The 16,874-nt window shown below is 45.1% G+C and overlaps 1 protein-coding gene across 1 annotated transcript in view; it reads left to right on the top strand.

Moving 5' to 3' along the window:
* LOC126156710 (protein phosphatase PHLPP-like protein) overlaps nucleotides 1–16,874 on the top strand; it is a 384,170-nt gene that overhangs the window by 332,776 nt on the left and 34,520 nt on the right. Inside the window, exons 12-13 of the mRNA XM_049916328.1 lie at nucleotides 3,745–3,875; nucleotides 4,167–4,307. Of these exons, the coding sequence (XP_049772285.1) occupies nucleotides 3,745–3,875; nucleotides 4,167–4,307 (272 nt within the window). The remainder of the gene's footprint in view (nucleotides 1–3,744; nucleotides 3,876–4,166; nucleotides 4,308–16,874) is intronic.

The following is a 16,874-nucleotide window of genomic DNA, read 5'->3' as shown; positions in this document are numbered from 1 at the left end:
CGATGCTCTTGCAGTACCTTCTGATGTCTTGTTTCTTTTATGACATAATGTGTGATCTTTCAATGTTTTACACGTACGTACATATGGGATTCCTACGTCATGATAGCTACTCAAGCGCGGTGTCGCCTGTTACCTGCGCTCTCTGGCAACTGCTGAAACGAACCTATTTCTAACAGGACGCGGGAAAATATTGCGAATGGTGGTTTGAAAAGTGTTACTTTCAAAGTAAATATCCTTTTACATAAGTTGAACTATGTGCAAGAATGTATAACGAATTTATTAAATCACAGACTCTCATTTGAAATTCAACTCTTTGATACGAGCCATTTAGAGGAATTTTGAACCCTGAAGATCAGACATTTATGTCATTATTAAAAATTTTACTGGCACATTTGTGTGATGTATCTTAAAGTAGCATGCGCAAAAAAGATCAACAGTATATGCGAAAGCTTAGCTTCTCTTGCAGCTTGAGACCAATATTATATGTGAAAGCTTTTCTTTTCTTGTAGCAACGCTATTTATATTAATTTAAACTATTAACTTTCCCTGTTTGTGTGTACGTGCTACTTAACAGTGATGTTGCTGTTGGCTGACTACATCACGTGTCCTATTCTCTGAATATCCGCTGTCATCGGCTGGCGAGATCACGTGACATGAGCTACGAACAGCTTACAAAAGCACATTGAAATCTCGATTTCAATTATTCGGAAAGTAATATGCGGTGTTTGGTGGAATTCCAACGTGTGCTGTCGTAATACGAAAATACGCAGCGTACATGTTGCTGCACATCAAAGTTATTTCCAAAACATGTCTTCCTCTGAGTTTTGTTTTCTAAAGTGCCGGGGAATTGTATGTCCGTGTATAAAACCATAACCATTCAAAGGATTGATCAGGGAAAATATACTGTCACCAGGGAGAAAGTGTATTTTTAACCGGGAAATCCGGGAAAAATCCAGGAATTTTTTTTCCTTGTCCACGTATACACCCTGCAACATTCTCCACACGCATGGTCTGTCTGGTACTGAACATTACCTCAGTCGGCACCCACCTGATGCCAAACCAATGACTTCTTCTTCATGCAGACTACTTATGTAAAATCTATCTGTAACATATAGTTAGTGTAATCAAAAACCAGTGGAATTTTTTGATTTTGTCAGCTTCAAACATCAAATTTTCTTTTTTTTTCTTTTTTATCTTGTTGGTACACACGTTCCTGATATATGTTTGCATTTCAGCTGTTTTGAATATTTATTTTAGTATTAAGGGTCGAAAAGGTTATACATGCTTTTTGAGTGCCTGGTATACTTTTACTTTTGAAAAAGATGGATCAAAAAGTTTGCTTTAAATTTTGCTTGAAATATGGAATAAAATGCAGCTGTGGCTTTTGGCAAAACTACTATGAATAAGACAAGAGTTTACAAGTGGTATAAACATTTCAAAGAGGTTAAAACTGTGTGCCGGACCAAGACTCGAACTCGGGACCTTTGCCTTTCGCGGGCAAGTGCTCTACCACTGAGCTACCCAAGCACGACTCACGCCCCATCCTCACAGCTTTAATTCTGCCAGTACCTCGTCTCCGACCTTCCAAACTTTACAGAAGCTCTCCTGCAAACCTTACAGAACTAGCACTCCTGAAAGGAAGGATATTGCGGAGACATGGCTTAGCCACAGCGTGGGGGTTGTTTCTAGAATGAAATTTTCACTCTACAGCGGAGTGTGCGCTGATATGAAACTTCCTGGCAGATTAAAACTGTGTGCCAGACCGAGACTCGAGCTCAGTCAGTAGAGCACTTGCCCGTGAAAGGCAAAGGTCCCGAGTTCGAGTCTCGGTCCTGGCATTGCCCTGATGTCATTGGCAGCATGTTGAATACGATCCACTAATTCCTCCTCGTGTCCGGATGAGTGAACTAGAACCATGATGAATCCCCACAGGATAAAGTCCGGTGGCGTGAGGTATGGTGATCATAGGAGCCATGTCCTATGAGCACCTCTGCCAATTACCCTGCCATCCAAGAGTTCATTTAAATATCCATGCACTGCATGGCTTATATGTGGGCACCCCATCATGCTGCTATGACATGCATAGCCATATGTCCAGGGGAATATCTTCCAACAGGACAGGTAGAGTTTCTTGCAAAATGTGAAGGTAATTTTCCCCAGTAAATTGAGGGGTAGATGGACCAGCCCAATCACAAGGTCACCCACAATGCGTGCTGAAATGTTGAGCGAAAATCGTTCCTGGTGTCCATGGATATACATGATGTGAGGATTTCTCCTTGCCCAGTAATTAATGTTTCAAGTGTTGTAAAGGCCATCCCGATGGAAGGAGCAATTCTCGCTAAACAACACAATGGCAGAGAAGTCGTGATCTCGTGCAACATGTTGCAGAAACCACCGGCAAACCCCTAGCCTGTATTCATAGTCCACCAAAGGATTTAGGTCTTGGACAGGGTGGAAACTAAATGGATGCTGGCCATCATCCCTCAAAACCTCCCAGAAAAACCGATGAGTGACCCCCATGTTGTATCCAACCGCTCGAGTACTTGTCATAGGTGCTTCCTCGTAGCACTTAAGAACAGTCTCTTCAAATACAGCATCCCGCCATCTTCGAGGTCTTCCAGCATCACCATGAGCCTGTTTCGCCTCTTTCACCAAGTCACCGGTGAATTGCTGTAAACATTTGTGGGTGGGTGTGGTGTCTTGATGGGTATCATTCCTCATACAATCATAGAGCTTCATGCGCATCACTGTCGGATAGTCCATAAACAATAAACATATCTCATTGTTCTTTGAATGAATACTGTACTGCCATGCTTATTATATGACTAAATTACAAGTGACGTGTGTGTGCTCTGAAGCGAAGCTTATGTGTGAATGCCTCTGATGTGAGGTGGAGACAAATAGCAAGACCTATTTGACACAAGTGCCTATCATGTTAGGGTAGTGATGGGGTGAGGAACGTTTGTATGTGTGAACTGACAACCATAGTGCTGCCCGTCAACTGATGAACAGCAACAGGGCAATCCCATGGCCAACTGGAGTGCATGGCGCCAAGTTTCCATAGTTTAAAAATGGTGCGTTGTCAACCTACAGAACATTAGTAATTTTGGTTCCTACTGGCATCAGCTGTCCAGGGTTAAAATTTCATGACACAATTTTTCTCCACCATGTATAGGATTTCATCACATTGAATCATGTCATCAACCATCACGTCACACTATGGCTTGTCAAATATCAAATACAATCTTTTTTCTATGTCACTGTCTGCATAACTTGCAGAAGGATGATTCTGAAGACCAGTAAATAAATAAATCCTGCTCACCTCAATCAGCTTCATACTGACCAACAATTATTCCACATCGAAAGGGCAAGCATGCAATATATCTGAGGTATGTACGGAAACCTGGCTCCCTCTGCCTGTAGGTCCTTCCACAGATCACAGAACTTGACTGGAAACCATAGACCTTCAGTCCTTTAAACGTGTGAATGAGATACAGTGACAATATTTTTACCATATGGACCCACAGTAGAATAAATCTGATAGAACTCTTGGAATCTCTTCAACCACTTCCCACACTAATTTAGATGTATCTTTTCCTTGTATCCTGTCCTCTTTTCTGTCAGAAGAAGGAGCTCATAATTCAGAAATGCTTATTAAGTAGGTTTTGTGTGCTTATATTATGTATATTTTCATAATATAATTATTTGTTCAGAGCTGTACAGCATACAATGTGCTTTCCTCAGGTTTTGGATTTGGCACACAATCAACTTGACAGAATAAATCTAGCAACACTAGTCCCAAACCAGCTGCAGTTTTTGGATCTCTCGTGTAATTCCAGGCTTTACGTAGATCCACGTCAGTTTCAAGTGTACAGGTATGATCTCTTCCATCAATAACAAAATTAAAAATGATTTACAATAAAGTAATGCTCTTTGTATTATATAATTCTCATTATAAGAGCAAGTAGCACTACTGTTTATTACTAAAACTGTATATTTAAAATAGAAACAAATATTAATTTATAAAATAACACTGTTGGTTTCTCATAGCTTAATTTTATAATGCATTATATTCTACAGAAAAAAATATTTCAAGTATTACATATTTTTATTTTATTTAGTGGAATGAAATATTTAAATTCAAACTAGGTTTTATACCTTTTTAGGACTCAGAGGCCAATGAGTCTTGTTGATGTGTCTGGACACAACAGAACTAGTCTTCCCTCCACTCCCTATAATGAAGGGAATGGAGAACTTGATCCTCCATGGAAAATAGGTTTCTCTGAAGCAGCAGGGAGTCGAGAAAGGTAACATCATTCAATTTTAAATTATTTAAATTCCTAGGTTTTTCCAAAGGTGAAAGTTATTTTTTGAATCCTGGGTCGTATTTATCTCTTTACATTTAATTTCCATTACATGACATCCATACCAGTTTTGTATTTCCTGTACTCAAATACTTTGCTAAAGATTTTACTCATTAGAGACAATACTTCCATCAGTAAAGCTTAATATAAATAAGAAAGACGTGATATCAGTTACTGGTATGCATAATATTATTATTCTCTCACTTTGGCATCTCCTCTTTTCTGAATATCTCTTTAACAACTACATGTCCCACAGTAGAGTGCTAATTATCAGCCCTGTTCTTGTCTACCTTAAATAAATATCTATTTTCTTAATTTTCCATTGGTGTTTTCAAAAGTTAAAATAAAATAAGATGATTACTTATTTTAGTATCAGTATGGGTATGACAACACCGTGGAACCATCACTGTTGGCACAAATGCAACTATGCTGTCTAACAATTGCTCAACTACAAGCCAGGGAGCTGAAGCCCAGATGAGGTACTGAATCTCAACATGTAAGTTAATCTACAGGGGAGCAGAGAGTCCTAACACCATGTAGAGAATGAGCACAAAGGAAAACACAACATGGAACCACCATGACCAACTGACAATGAGGCACAGCTATGGCTGTGGGTATTGAAATCACCATTAGAACTTCCCAGCGATGCCTATTGCCAGCAGCATGTAAACACCGGGGTCACTGCATCTGTCCATGCCATTCTCTGTACACACCCTCCATGACAGCATTTTGTATTATTCTGCTGTGATACCTACGCCAGCTACTTTGCATTCATCTCAGTGTCCACTGGCAAGGATACTAGATTTCTCCTCCCTGAATAGGCCACATAGGGCTGAAAATGACCCAGTTTGTGTTGTAACCACTGTTTCAATTCCAGAGAGAGCATGAGCTCCTCCAGCAATGAAATCAACCACCGAAGATGACAATGCTGACACAGCTTGCTTCACCTGAAGCACGGCAGATTGGGGAGGCTGGGGTAATGCTTAGCCCGCTGACATGGGCAGGGGTGAGTACTTGGCAACTGGTGAGCATGAAAAAGAGGGTACTTATTTAAATTCCATGTGTTCTACTGTGTAAGGCACAGGACCTAGCCCTGCTGGCACACTACTCCATGGTTGAAGGTAGGATGCCAAAGAATACACTGGAGGCAGCAGTGGGGGAGCATACTATGCAATTGGGAGCCATCACCTGAACATCGTCAAAAACCAACCCTGTCACCCAGCTGGCTTGGAGATGGTGGCATCATAGGTCTCCCCCCCCCCCCCCTCCCACCCTGGGTCCAGGGGTTAGAATAGGCCCACAGTATTCCGGCCTGTCATAAGAGGCAACTAAAAGGAGTCTCATACTTTTCAGTCCTATAAGTTCAGGTCCCATTTTATGGTTTGACATGCCACTTTCCAAATCCTACAGAAGTGCAGGCCATATGGGGAAGGACACCTTATGTGGTCCACGAGTTATTCATAGTGCCCTTAGATTTGATCTCCTGAATCTCTTCTCGTCATGGCTTTGCATCTCCACCTGAATTCAACTATTTAGGCAAGGACACTCTCAGGGGTATGCCATCTTCTTCCATTGTTTCTTGTTCTCTTTCGCCCCCAAGACAGTATTGAATTTCTCTGTGCCCAATATTCAGCATGGTAGCCACTCAGTTGTGGTGGGGTTGTCATGTACCCATATGGTGGTAGCCCTCTGACAACATGGGGATTGCATTCTGATGCCTGAGCTGTAAACTTCCACATATGTCAAGGAGTAGATGCCCGTCTTCATGGGGCGTCCAGACTACCACCAACGGCCATCATGCCAGGTGGCCTTTGCTGTGGCTGGGTGGTGCACATGGGGAGAGCCCCTGATCAGAGTGGATGGCATCAGGGTGGATGACCCGCAGTGAAGTGGATGAAGTTATCTCTTTTGTTGACCGAATGGCACCAGTAGTCTCTAAGAAGGGCAAGATGGAATACAATGCTGACAGGTATGAGCCAAAATTGTTTCCCTCCCACGCTACACCTTGGGAAGATCATAGGGCTACAGAAAGAAGAGAGCCATATTTGCCTCAGTATTTAGTCTGTAGCAGAATTGATGGAGACCATAGCCTTGTTTCAGACAGCATCCCCAGCCCAATCCTGGGCATTACTTGCTTGTGACCAGCTGGGTGATATTCCTGTTTCTGTCACTCCCCATAAAAGCCTCAACATTGTCCAGAGGATTATTTTCCATTGTGACCACCTCTTGCAGTCTGACGATGAGCTCCACACCAATTTAGAATGGCTGGGTGTTCATTTCATCCAGTGCATTTACAGGGTTGCCTTCATCTTGGCCTTTGAGGGTTATTCATTGCCTGAAAAGGTCAAGGTGATGGTCTACCACTGTGACATTAAACCATACGTCCCTCCCCCTATGTGGTGCTTTAAGTGCTGGAAATTCGGGCACATGTCTTCCTGCTGCACTTCCAGCACCACATGTCGAAACTGCAGATGTCCACTGCATCCAGATACTCCATGTGCACATCCTCCCACTTGTATCAACTGTGGAGAGCACCACTCACCCTGCTTGACAGACTGCACAGTACTCCAAAAGGAGCAGAAAATCATGGAGTACAAGACACTCTATCAGTTGACTTACCAAGAGGCTAAACGTAAATTTGAACGATTACACCCTTTCGGTTGACATCCACATATGCTGCAGCTATTTCAACATCGCCGTCACAAGTGCCAGAAATACCACACTCTATGCCATGAACAGTGGGCCCTCCAGGCCACCAGAATACATCTGCCCCCTTGGTGGCAGGCGGCAAATCTTCCATTGCTCAAATCTTCCATTGCTCCCAAAGCACCTACTTTCAGAGCAAGCACACCCCCTCCCCGCCCCCTAAACACAGGGGAAATCTGTCCACCCCTCCCCTCCCCCCAGCCGGAGAAACAACAGCCTCCTCTGGCTCCAATGTCTCCACTAATGCCACAGTAGACACTCGCCAGGGGCTAAAGGAGCCAAAAGTTGCTGGACGAAGAGCTTCATGGTCTTCCTCTGTGCCTGAAGCTACTTTGGAGAAGTCCTCCTAGCAAGCCCCTAAAGAGAAGCGAAAGGGCAAGTAAACAAAGAAGAAGTCTGCTAAGAAACAGGGCGCTCCAGTGGCCCCAACACAACCACTCCCTACCAGTTCTGCATTTGAGGGTGAGGTGGATATCTTAGTGTCCCCTGAGGACCTGGATCTCACTGATGCCTCATCCACTATAGGAATGGATACAAATACTCAATCCATGGCAGCAGGTGATCCTGAGGTGTAACCTGCCTCCTTCTGCACTTCATGCCTTCCTCCAGAGGAATTGCTGCTGTTTTTTCCACCACCTGGCTGAGCTATGGCAACTGTTAAGCTTTACACCTGCTTTCCGCATTGCCCTCCAGGAAACCTGGTTCCCAGCAATGTGGTCCCCTGCCCTCCATGGCATAGGGGATATTACAAGAACCACAGGGAATATAATAGAATGCCAGGTGGAGATTGCGTCTATGTCCTGAACTCAGTATGTAGTGAACCTGTGCCCCTTCAAACTCCTCTTGAAGCTGTGGCTGCCAGATTAAAGACAACAGAGGAAATAACCGTCTGCAATATATATCTTGCTCCAGATGGTGCTGTATCCTGAATGTACTGGCTGCACTGATTCATCAACTCCATAAACCTGTTCCACTTCTGGGACATTTTAACACCCATAATCCCTTGTGGGGTGACACCACGCTTACTGGCCGAAGTAGAGAGGTCAAGAATTTACTGTTTCAACTCGACCTCTGCCTCTTAAATACTGGGGGGGGCCCCATACATTTCACTGTGGCTCATGGTACTTACTCGGCCACTGATTTATCACTTTGCAGCCCAGCACTTCTTCCATCTGCCCACTGGAGAGCCCACGATGACTTGTGTGGTAGTGACTACTTTCCCATCTTCCTGTCACTCCCCCAACATCGTGCCCATGGACGCCAACCCAAATGGGCTTTAAACAAGGCAGACTGGAAAGCTTTCACCCCTGCTGTCATTGTTGATTCTCCCCCATATGGTAACATCGATGTGGTGGTCGAGCAAATCACCAGGATGATGGTTTCTGTGATGGAAAACGCGATCCCTTGTTCCTTAGGGTGCCCCCGGCAAAAGACAGTACCTTGGTGGTCGCCAGAACTTGCTGGGGCCATTAAAGAGTGTAGGCAGCCTCTACAGTGACATAAGTGGCACCCTTCCCTGGAGCACCTAATAGCTTTTAAACGACTCCGTGCCCGCATTCGCCAGCTTATAAAAAGACGGAAACAGTAGTGTTGGGAGAGGTGCGCCTTGACCATTGGGTGCCATACATCATCCTCCCAAGTCTGGACGAAGATCAGATGTGTTTTTGGGTACCAGGCCTCGACAGGTGTCCCTGGCATTAACATCAATGGTGTGTTATGTACCGACGCAAACGCAATTGCCGAGCACTTTGCTAAGCACTATGCTTGAGCCACTGCATCCAAAAAATACCCCGCAACCTTTCGCACCCTCAAACGGTGGATGGAAGGGAAAGCCTCCTCATTCCCTGAACATCACAGTGAACCCTATAACGCTCCATTTACTGTGTGGGAGCTCCTCAGTGCCCTTGCACATTGCCCTGATACAGGTCCTGGGCCAGATTGAATCCACAGTCAGATGATTAAACATCTCTCATTGGACTACAAGCGATATCACCTCATCATCTTCAACCAGATCTGGTGCGATGGTGTCTTTCCATCGCAATGGTGGGAGAGCACCATCATTCTAGTGCTCAAACCTGGTAAAAACCTGCTTGATGTGGATAGCTATCAGCCCATCAGCCTTATCAATGTTCTTTGTAAGCTGTTAGAATGTATGGTAAGTCGGCGGTTGTGTTGGCTCGTGGAGTGATGGCACCTATTGGCTCCATGCCAGGACATTTTCCACCAGGGTTGCTCTACCACTGATAATCTTGTGTCCCTCGAGTCTGCCATCTGAACAGCCTTTCCCATGCGCCAACACCTGGTTGCCATCTTTTTTTATTTATGGAAAGCTTATGACACAACCTGGCGACATCATATCCTTGCCACTTTATATGAGTGGGGTCTCCGGGGCCCGCTCCCAATTTTTATCCAACACTTCCTGATGCTCCATATTTTCTGTGGCCTAGCTGGTGCCTCTCATAGCTCCCCCGTATCCAGGAGAATGGAGTCCTGCAGGGCTCTGTATTGAGTGTGTCTCTATTTTTAGTGGCCATTAACGGTCTAGCAGCAGCTGTCAGGCTGTCAGTCTCACCTTCTCTGCATGCAGACGACTTCTGCATTTCATACTGCTCCTCCAGTACTGGTGTTGCTAAGCAGCACCTATAGGGAGCCTTCCACAAGGCGCATTGATGGGCTTTAGCCCACAGCTTCCAGTTTTCAGCCACGGAGTCGTGTGTCATGCAATTCTGTTGGCATTTTACCATTCATCCAGAACCAGAACTTTACCTTAATGACAATCCACTCACGGTAGTGGAGACATATCAATTTTTAGGACTCAATTGACTTGGCTTCCTCATCTTCGTCAGCTTAAGCGGAAGTGCTGGCAGCACCTCAATGCCCTCCGCTGCCTGAGCAGCACCAACTGGGGTGCACATCGTTCTACGCTGCTGCAGTTCTACAAAGCCCTTGTTCAATTGTGCCTTGATTATGAGAGTGTGTTTTATGGTTTGGTGACGCCCTCAGCATTGCGTTTATTTGACCTAGTGCACCACTGCGGAGTTTGACTTGTGACAGGAGCTTTTAGGTCGAGTCTGGTGACCAGCATAGTGGTGGAGGCTGGAGTCCCTCCACTGCAGATCAGACATGCACAACTGCTCACTAGTTACGTTGCACACATTCATAGCTCTCCTGACCATCCAAATTACTATCTCCTTTTCCCATCTTCCCCCTCGGCTCACAGGTCAGGGCTTACAATTGCGGTTCGCATCCAATCCCTTCTGTCTGAACTGGAGTCCTTCCCTTTACCACCTCTACTCGAGGTCCATTCACATACACCTCCATGGTGTAAACCCAGGCTGAAGCTTTGTCTGGAGCTTTCGCAAGGCCCCAAGGACTCAGTTAACCCGCGGTTTTCCACTGTCACTTCCTCTCGATTTTTGGCATGTCCTGGGGCTCTGAAACTGTTTACATCAATGGCTCGATGGCTGATGGTCATGTTGGCTTCACCTGTGTTCACAGAGGGCATACTCAACAGCACTCTTTGCCAGATGGCTGCAGTGTTTTCACTGCAGAGCTGGCAGCCATATCTCATGCTCTTGAGCACATCCACTTACGCCCTGGTGAGTCGTTTCTCCTCTGTACTGACTCCTTGAGCAGCCTACAAGCTATCGACCAGTGCTACCCTCGCCATCCTTGGGTAGTGACCATTCAGGAGTCCATCTATGGCCTGGAACAGTCCAGTCGTTCAGTGGTGTTTGTCTGGATTCCAGGTCACGTCAGAATCCCAGGCAATGAACTTGCTGACAGGCTGGCCAAACAGGCTACAATGAAATCACTTCTGGAGATCAGCATCCCTGTAACTGACCTGCATTCAGTATTACGACATGAGGTTTTTCAGCTTTGGGAGACGTAATGGCATAATCTCAGTATGCACAACACACTGCGTGCCATTAAGGAGACTATGAATGTGTGGAAGTCCTCCATGCGGCATGCGGGCCTCTCACAGAAACTCTGTGATTCTCTGCTGGCTCCGCATTGGGCATGCTTGGATGACCCACAGCTACCTCCTGCACTGTGAAGACCCACCTCAGTGTCGGTGTAGCACCTGGTTAACAGTGGCCCCTATAATTTTAAGCGTTCTTCTCTGACTGCTCTGCATCATAACCTTCATTTACCGGACTCGTTACCATCAATTTTAGCAGACAACACCTTATCGGCTATTTTAGTTTTATGTTTTATGCATGAGGGGGAGGGGGGGGGGTTATATCCTTCTATCTAAGTTTTACCAATTGTCCTTTGTTCCTCTGTTTTCTCTCCCCTACTGCTTTTAGGCTGGAGATCTGGAGATTTTAATGTGTTGCAGAGTGGCTGGCTTATCCTTTTTATTCTCGTGGTCAGCCAGCCATGGTCATCTGCTCTCTTGTTTTAATCTCTTCTACCTTTTTCTTGCTTCTATAGCTGTGGTTTTTGTGTCCTATTTTGGTCCTTGTAGTGTTTGTTGCTCTTCTGTCATTCTTGTGGTTTTTCCATCCTGTCGGTATCGTATGTCTTGTTAATTTTTTCTTTCCCTTGTGGAATTGTTTTAATAGGTACAAGGAACTGATGACCAAGCAGTTTGGTCCCTTTCTCTCCCCCCTCCCCCCTTTTAACCCAACCAACCATCATAGGTCCAGCAGGTCACAGCCTCTCAGCCACAACTGATTAGAATGATAGATCAGCTGCTCCCAACTGACATCCATCACAAACAACTGCCTACTTTTGTGGCCCTCCACAACATCCAGCAGCCACCCCAGCTGCCAGCTGAAAGACTGGGCATACATAATAGTCCTGTGACAAAAACATGACGGATGACAATGATCTGAGGCATGCAACTGGGGGTGCAACAAATTCAAAAGACCCCATGATTGGCACCCATTGAAATGTTGCACCATGCTACATGTTTGGCCAACATTACCTGGTACATATTCAGGAAACTCATAAGGCATTGTCACAGAATGAGGTAAACACAGACTTCTGCACTTCAATCGTGAACAACCATGCGAAACTTCGCTCATCACCGAGTCCGCTTATGAGGTAGCACATTGGAGACACTCAAAATAACTCTTTCACAAGAGACCTTGTGGGTCAGTAATCAGCACTGCATGTGATTGCCCAGGGTGCTTTTGGTGCTGGTTAAACTGCAACTGTGGCACTGTCACATGTGTTGGACAACCAAAATACTGCATGAGCAACTGACAAAATTCATCAAACGTAAGTTTCTCAGGGTCAGTAGAGGGCTTCAGCTTCTGAATGATTTAATATAAACTCACACTACTGGACAACAACAAGGCAGCATTAGCAATTGAATGAAAGATACACCTTACTTGACAGTGCAGCAAGAGCTGGTGCAGATAAGTCTCCCACCTTTCTGTAGCCTTGTCAGAACCGGTGAATGGCATTGGGGACAGCAGGGAAGCCAGGGAATCAAACTTCTCTTCCAGTGGCTGGGCCACTATCAGCACAGTTATGATAATGTAATTGTCACTGTCAGTACGAATGTAACTATGCTAGCCGATAGTGGCTCAACTACAATTTGGAGCTGAACTCAAATTTATGAGGAGCATAGATACCAAATACCATTTAGAGAATGAGTACAAAGAAATACACAACACAACCAGCACGAGTGATTGACATCAGAGCATGTGGAACATAGCACTATGCAAAGCTAAAGCTGGGTCTGTAGGTGTTGAAATCAGTGTTATGACTGCCTGCATGCCCAGTTCCAACCAACAGGTAAGCACCTGGATCAGTGGCACTGTCCATGTCACTCATTGTACTAAGGATACTGCCCATGCCACTCTTTGTACTCACCCTTCATGACAATGTTCTGTATTATTCTGCTATGATACCCATGCCAACTCCTCTGCATCCATCTCAGTGTCCACCAGCAGCGATACTAAATATATCAATATGCTCAATCATCAAAAAATAAGAATGTATCTTTTTACAAATTCATAATTTCAGTAATTTTGGACAACATCTACTGGTATGCTAGCCCAATGATTTTGAAAGCCCACCAGAATGCGTAGCCCAAGATGACAGCACCTAGACAGCATTCCTAAAATTTGCAAGTGCTGCGGTCACTTCTCCAACACTACGTGCGAGCCATGCATCCTATGTCAGCCTATCAGTGCTCACAGCCACACTATAAAACTAGCAGTGCAGTGGCTTGGACCTCAGTCACATCCCAAATGCGCTCTCATATTGTATGAGTACATTGTACTTACCATTGTTTGGTTCCTGATACTGTTACATCCAGGCTCTTGCTTTGGTTCACTCTCCAGATTTCTCATTCTCCATGTTGTCTTCATTGTCTATCCATTGCTGTTGTCATATTTCCATCATTTTCAGCAACTCACTGTTGATGCAGTCAGCCAGCATCTTCTGGTTGCGTCCAATTACAGTTAGTGTGATTGATGACAAGGGTAGAAGTTAGCAGTGTCTTATGGAGGCAAAACTTGTGCAATTTATAGAACAGCACCAGCAGCAGCTTCTTCTGCAGCAGCAATTGCAACAGCTGTTACAGCAGAAAATCAACTTGTTATGCCAGGAAATTCTATTTTTGTCAGAATGCATGCAGCATCGGGGTTCACAACCCACCCAGGCTGTGGTCGCTTCCCAGGCAAAGCCCTGTGCACTCCTGTTTCTGCCTTTGAATGACACTAAAGAAGATTAAGACATGTATTTGCAGCAGCTGAAACAGCATTTGGATCATTTTTACTTTTCTGATGGCGCTCTTCAGCAGTTCCTCCAGCTTTTGTGGACTTCCCTGGAGACATTTTTCTTGCTAAAGAAGTAGGTTCTCCTCTTTAATCCAGTTGCACTCACATTCAGGGAGATGTGTTTGTTGCTGTAAAACTATTATTCACAATGATTCCAAGTGGTCATGTCACTCTTTTAGTCCCATCAATACCACAAGTAACCGGATCAGTCATATCACTCATAGCCGACAGATTTGCATGGGCTGAGCCGATATGGTGATTTCAGTTGTGCAAACCCCCTCCTGCAAAATCTCATATGCAGAATCCTTGATCAAGACATGGTGATCCAATTGGTGCCCAATTCAGAAGCATGCACTGCAGCCCTCAAGCTAGACAATCATTCCTTGGACAGTATTTTGAAAATTGCACACCTTTTTGAGATTGCATAAGCAGCAAATGAACGGTTTATGGTTCATCACCAGGCAGAAACATTTCCATCACCACCAAGCGTGTGAAGTCCTTGTCCCATCAGCAATGTCGTGACTTGTGACTTACAGATGTGTCAATGGCCTCTGAGCAGCCATTCACACCACATCAGTGTATGCAGCAGGGTCTCCCATCTTCTCCTGACTGTTTTATGATGTGTCAGTGTGCAGACTGTCCAGATTGCTGGGCACACAGCACTCATGGTGGAAAGGATAGAGCATCTCCAGACTGTCTGACATCAAGCATTGGGACAGTCAAACCCCACTCCATGCTTGTATCAAGAGATGGTGCTTGAACTCCACACCATTGTTCCCTAGGGCAGCCCTACTGCCACCAAGTTGTGTATTAACCTCACAAGTGCACATAGGAACATTTGTTTCCACTGTAGCCATGGGTGCAACAGTTTCCCCAATGAACCTCCCAACATATGCTCATCTGGGTTACTCAGCATTGGCTTTGCCATCCTGAAAGTTGGTTGTATATGGTGACAGCTCAGTTCCTCTCAGAGGTCAGTTCATAACTACGTCAGCATACAAGAGGGTTACGTGGTCATAATGCCGTTTGTTGTCAGTAGTCACTCAGTTGGCAACGTTTTCAGCCTGGCTGCCTTCTCCCTTTTGGTTTCTCCATCGTGGATGGAGTTCAGGTCATCTCAGACATGTTTTCATTCCAGGAGCTTGATGATCTTAGTGCCTCTTTCATGTGTCTATTCAAAGCTGTCCTAGGGTGTGCCACCAATTTTGAGGTGCATATTTCTGAATGTCCAGATGCAGTGCCTGTTTCTTTTTGGCACATCCACTCCTGGTCTCCCAACATACAGCCATTAAGCTTGAACTAGATCACCTTCATGAAGCCGGGGGATCGAACCTGTCAAAAGTAGTGCTTGGGGCACACTCCTGGTAGTGGTTAAGAAGCCAAATGGCTCTCTCCACACCTGCGGGGATTTTGGATCGACCTCAATGCCCATGCACACATGAAAACGTATCCATTGCATGACCAGAGGACCTCCTCCTAAAGCTTGTCGGTGGTGAATATTTTTCTAAAACAGACCTTGCTGATGCTTATTTACAGATCCCACTAGATGAGGAATCACAACACATTACGGTCATCAGTACACCCTTTGGCTTGTATAAATACAAATGTTTTCCCTTTGCAGTCTCTTCTGCCCTATCAATCTTACAGAGGTACCTGGAACAGTTAACCATGTCCACTCCAGCTTAGCCCATCTTTTCACTCATCCTCCAATAGTGAAGTGGAGCAGAAGGTGTGAACATTTAAATAACAAATGTTGACAGCAGTGGATGCATCCACCACCACCATGGCTGTGTTCCTGAGTACCTACAGAACCTACCTGTCCAGAACCACAGCCTGGCGAAGCTCCTCCATGGATGACAGCTGTGTACTCTGCTCCATCTCCTGGCACCACAGCCGCCAAAACCTCAGACCTAATGTACTTGATGATACCTCAGGTTCAGCTGTCTGAGGATGTTCACATGGAGCAAAACCTTCATGGATGCCAGCTATGGTGGTGACCACACATGGGTGGTGCCTTATGACAGTTGACACTCCAACAGGATAACAATTTTTCTGGAAAACCTGAGAACTTGGAATTCTCAGGGAATTACATTTTACCTGGAAAAATCATGGAAATCTCAGGGAATTTCAGGAATTTCATAAAATCACAGGGTATTCTACATTTTTAAACTAACATTGAAACTGAATTTGTTGAGTTATATAAATCACAAATTTTAAAAAAACTATAAATTTCAAAGTGTGTTAATTCCACGAATATTATTCCATAATTATTGATGTTCAAAAACTGTGGTTAAACTACTGCTTAGTGCTGGTATATAGCTCAGCTGAGAGGCTACCCCCACCCAACTCACCATTAATTTATTAGGAGCTTCTTTAAACAATGTTCCTCTGCACACCTGGAATTCTAAGGGTGTCCCCCCCCCCCCCCCTCCCCCCGAAGTTTGAGTTGCACCGTGTCAAAGGGATTTGGCACACCAACCAACTACTGGCTCCACCAACATCAATGGTTCACTCAAGAGTTGGAGTATCCACCCTTGCAAATCCCTCAACTACACAGGTACAATTTGCACTCCAGGGCACTCCATCCTGATTTAGGTTTTCCGTGATTTCCCTAAATCGCTCCAGGCAAATGCCGGGATGGTTCCTTTCAAAGGGCACGGCCGACTTCCTTACCTGTCCTTCCCTAATCCGATGAGACCGATGACCTCGCTGTCTGGTCTTCCCCAAAACAACCAACCAACAACAACAATCCAGGGCACTGCCAGCAGTTTCTGTGGGTGCAGGTATGGAGGTAGAGACCTCACCACAGCATCCATCCATTCCCTCACCACCATTCTCCAGCACATTGGCCAACATCAGACGTTCCTTCTCCCAGCTGTCGGGCTCCTCCACCAGCACACCAATTATGCCCCTGGTTCACCTTGCAAAACATCATCCAGTGCACTTCAGGCCCTACGTGCTCATTTTGAAAGCAGGAATCAGGTATCCTCACCTAACAATTTTGAAAGCCTGCCAGAACACATGGATGTAGATGACACCCATTAGGCACCACTCCTAAAATTTG

Source organism: Schistocerca cancellata, chromosome 2, assembly GCF_023864275.1.
Source record: "Schistocerca cancellata isolate TAMUIC-IGC-003103 chromosome 2, iqSchCanc2.1, whole genome shotgun sequence".
Taxonomy (NCBI): domain Eukaryota; kingdom Metazoa; phylum Arthropoda; class Insecta; order Orthoptera; family Acrididae; genus Schistocerca; species Schistocerca cancellata.
This window is presented reverse-complemented; position numbering and strand designations above follow the sequence as displayed.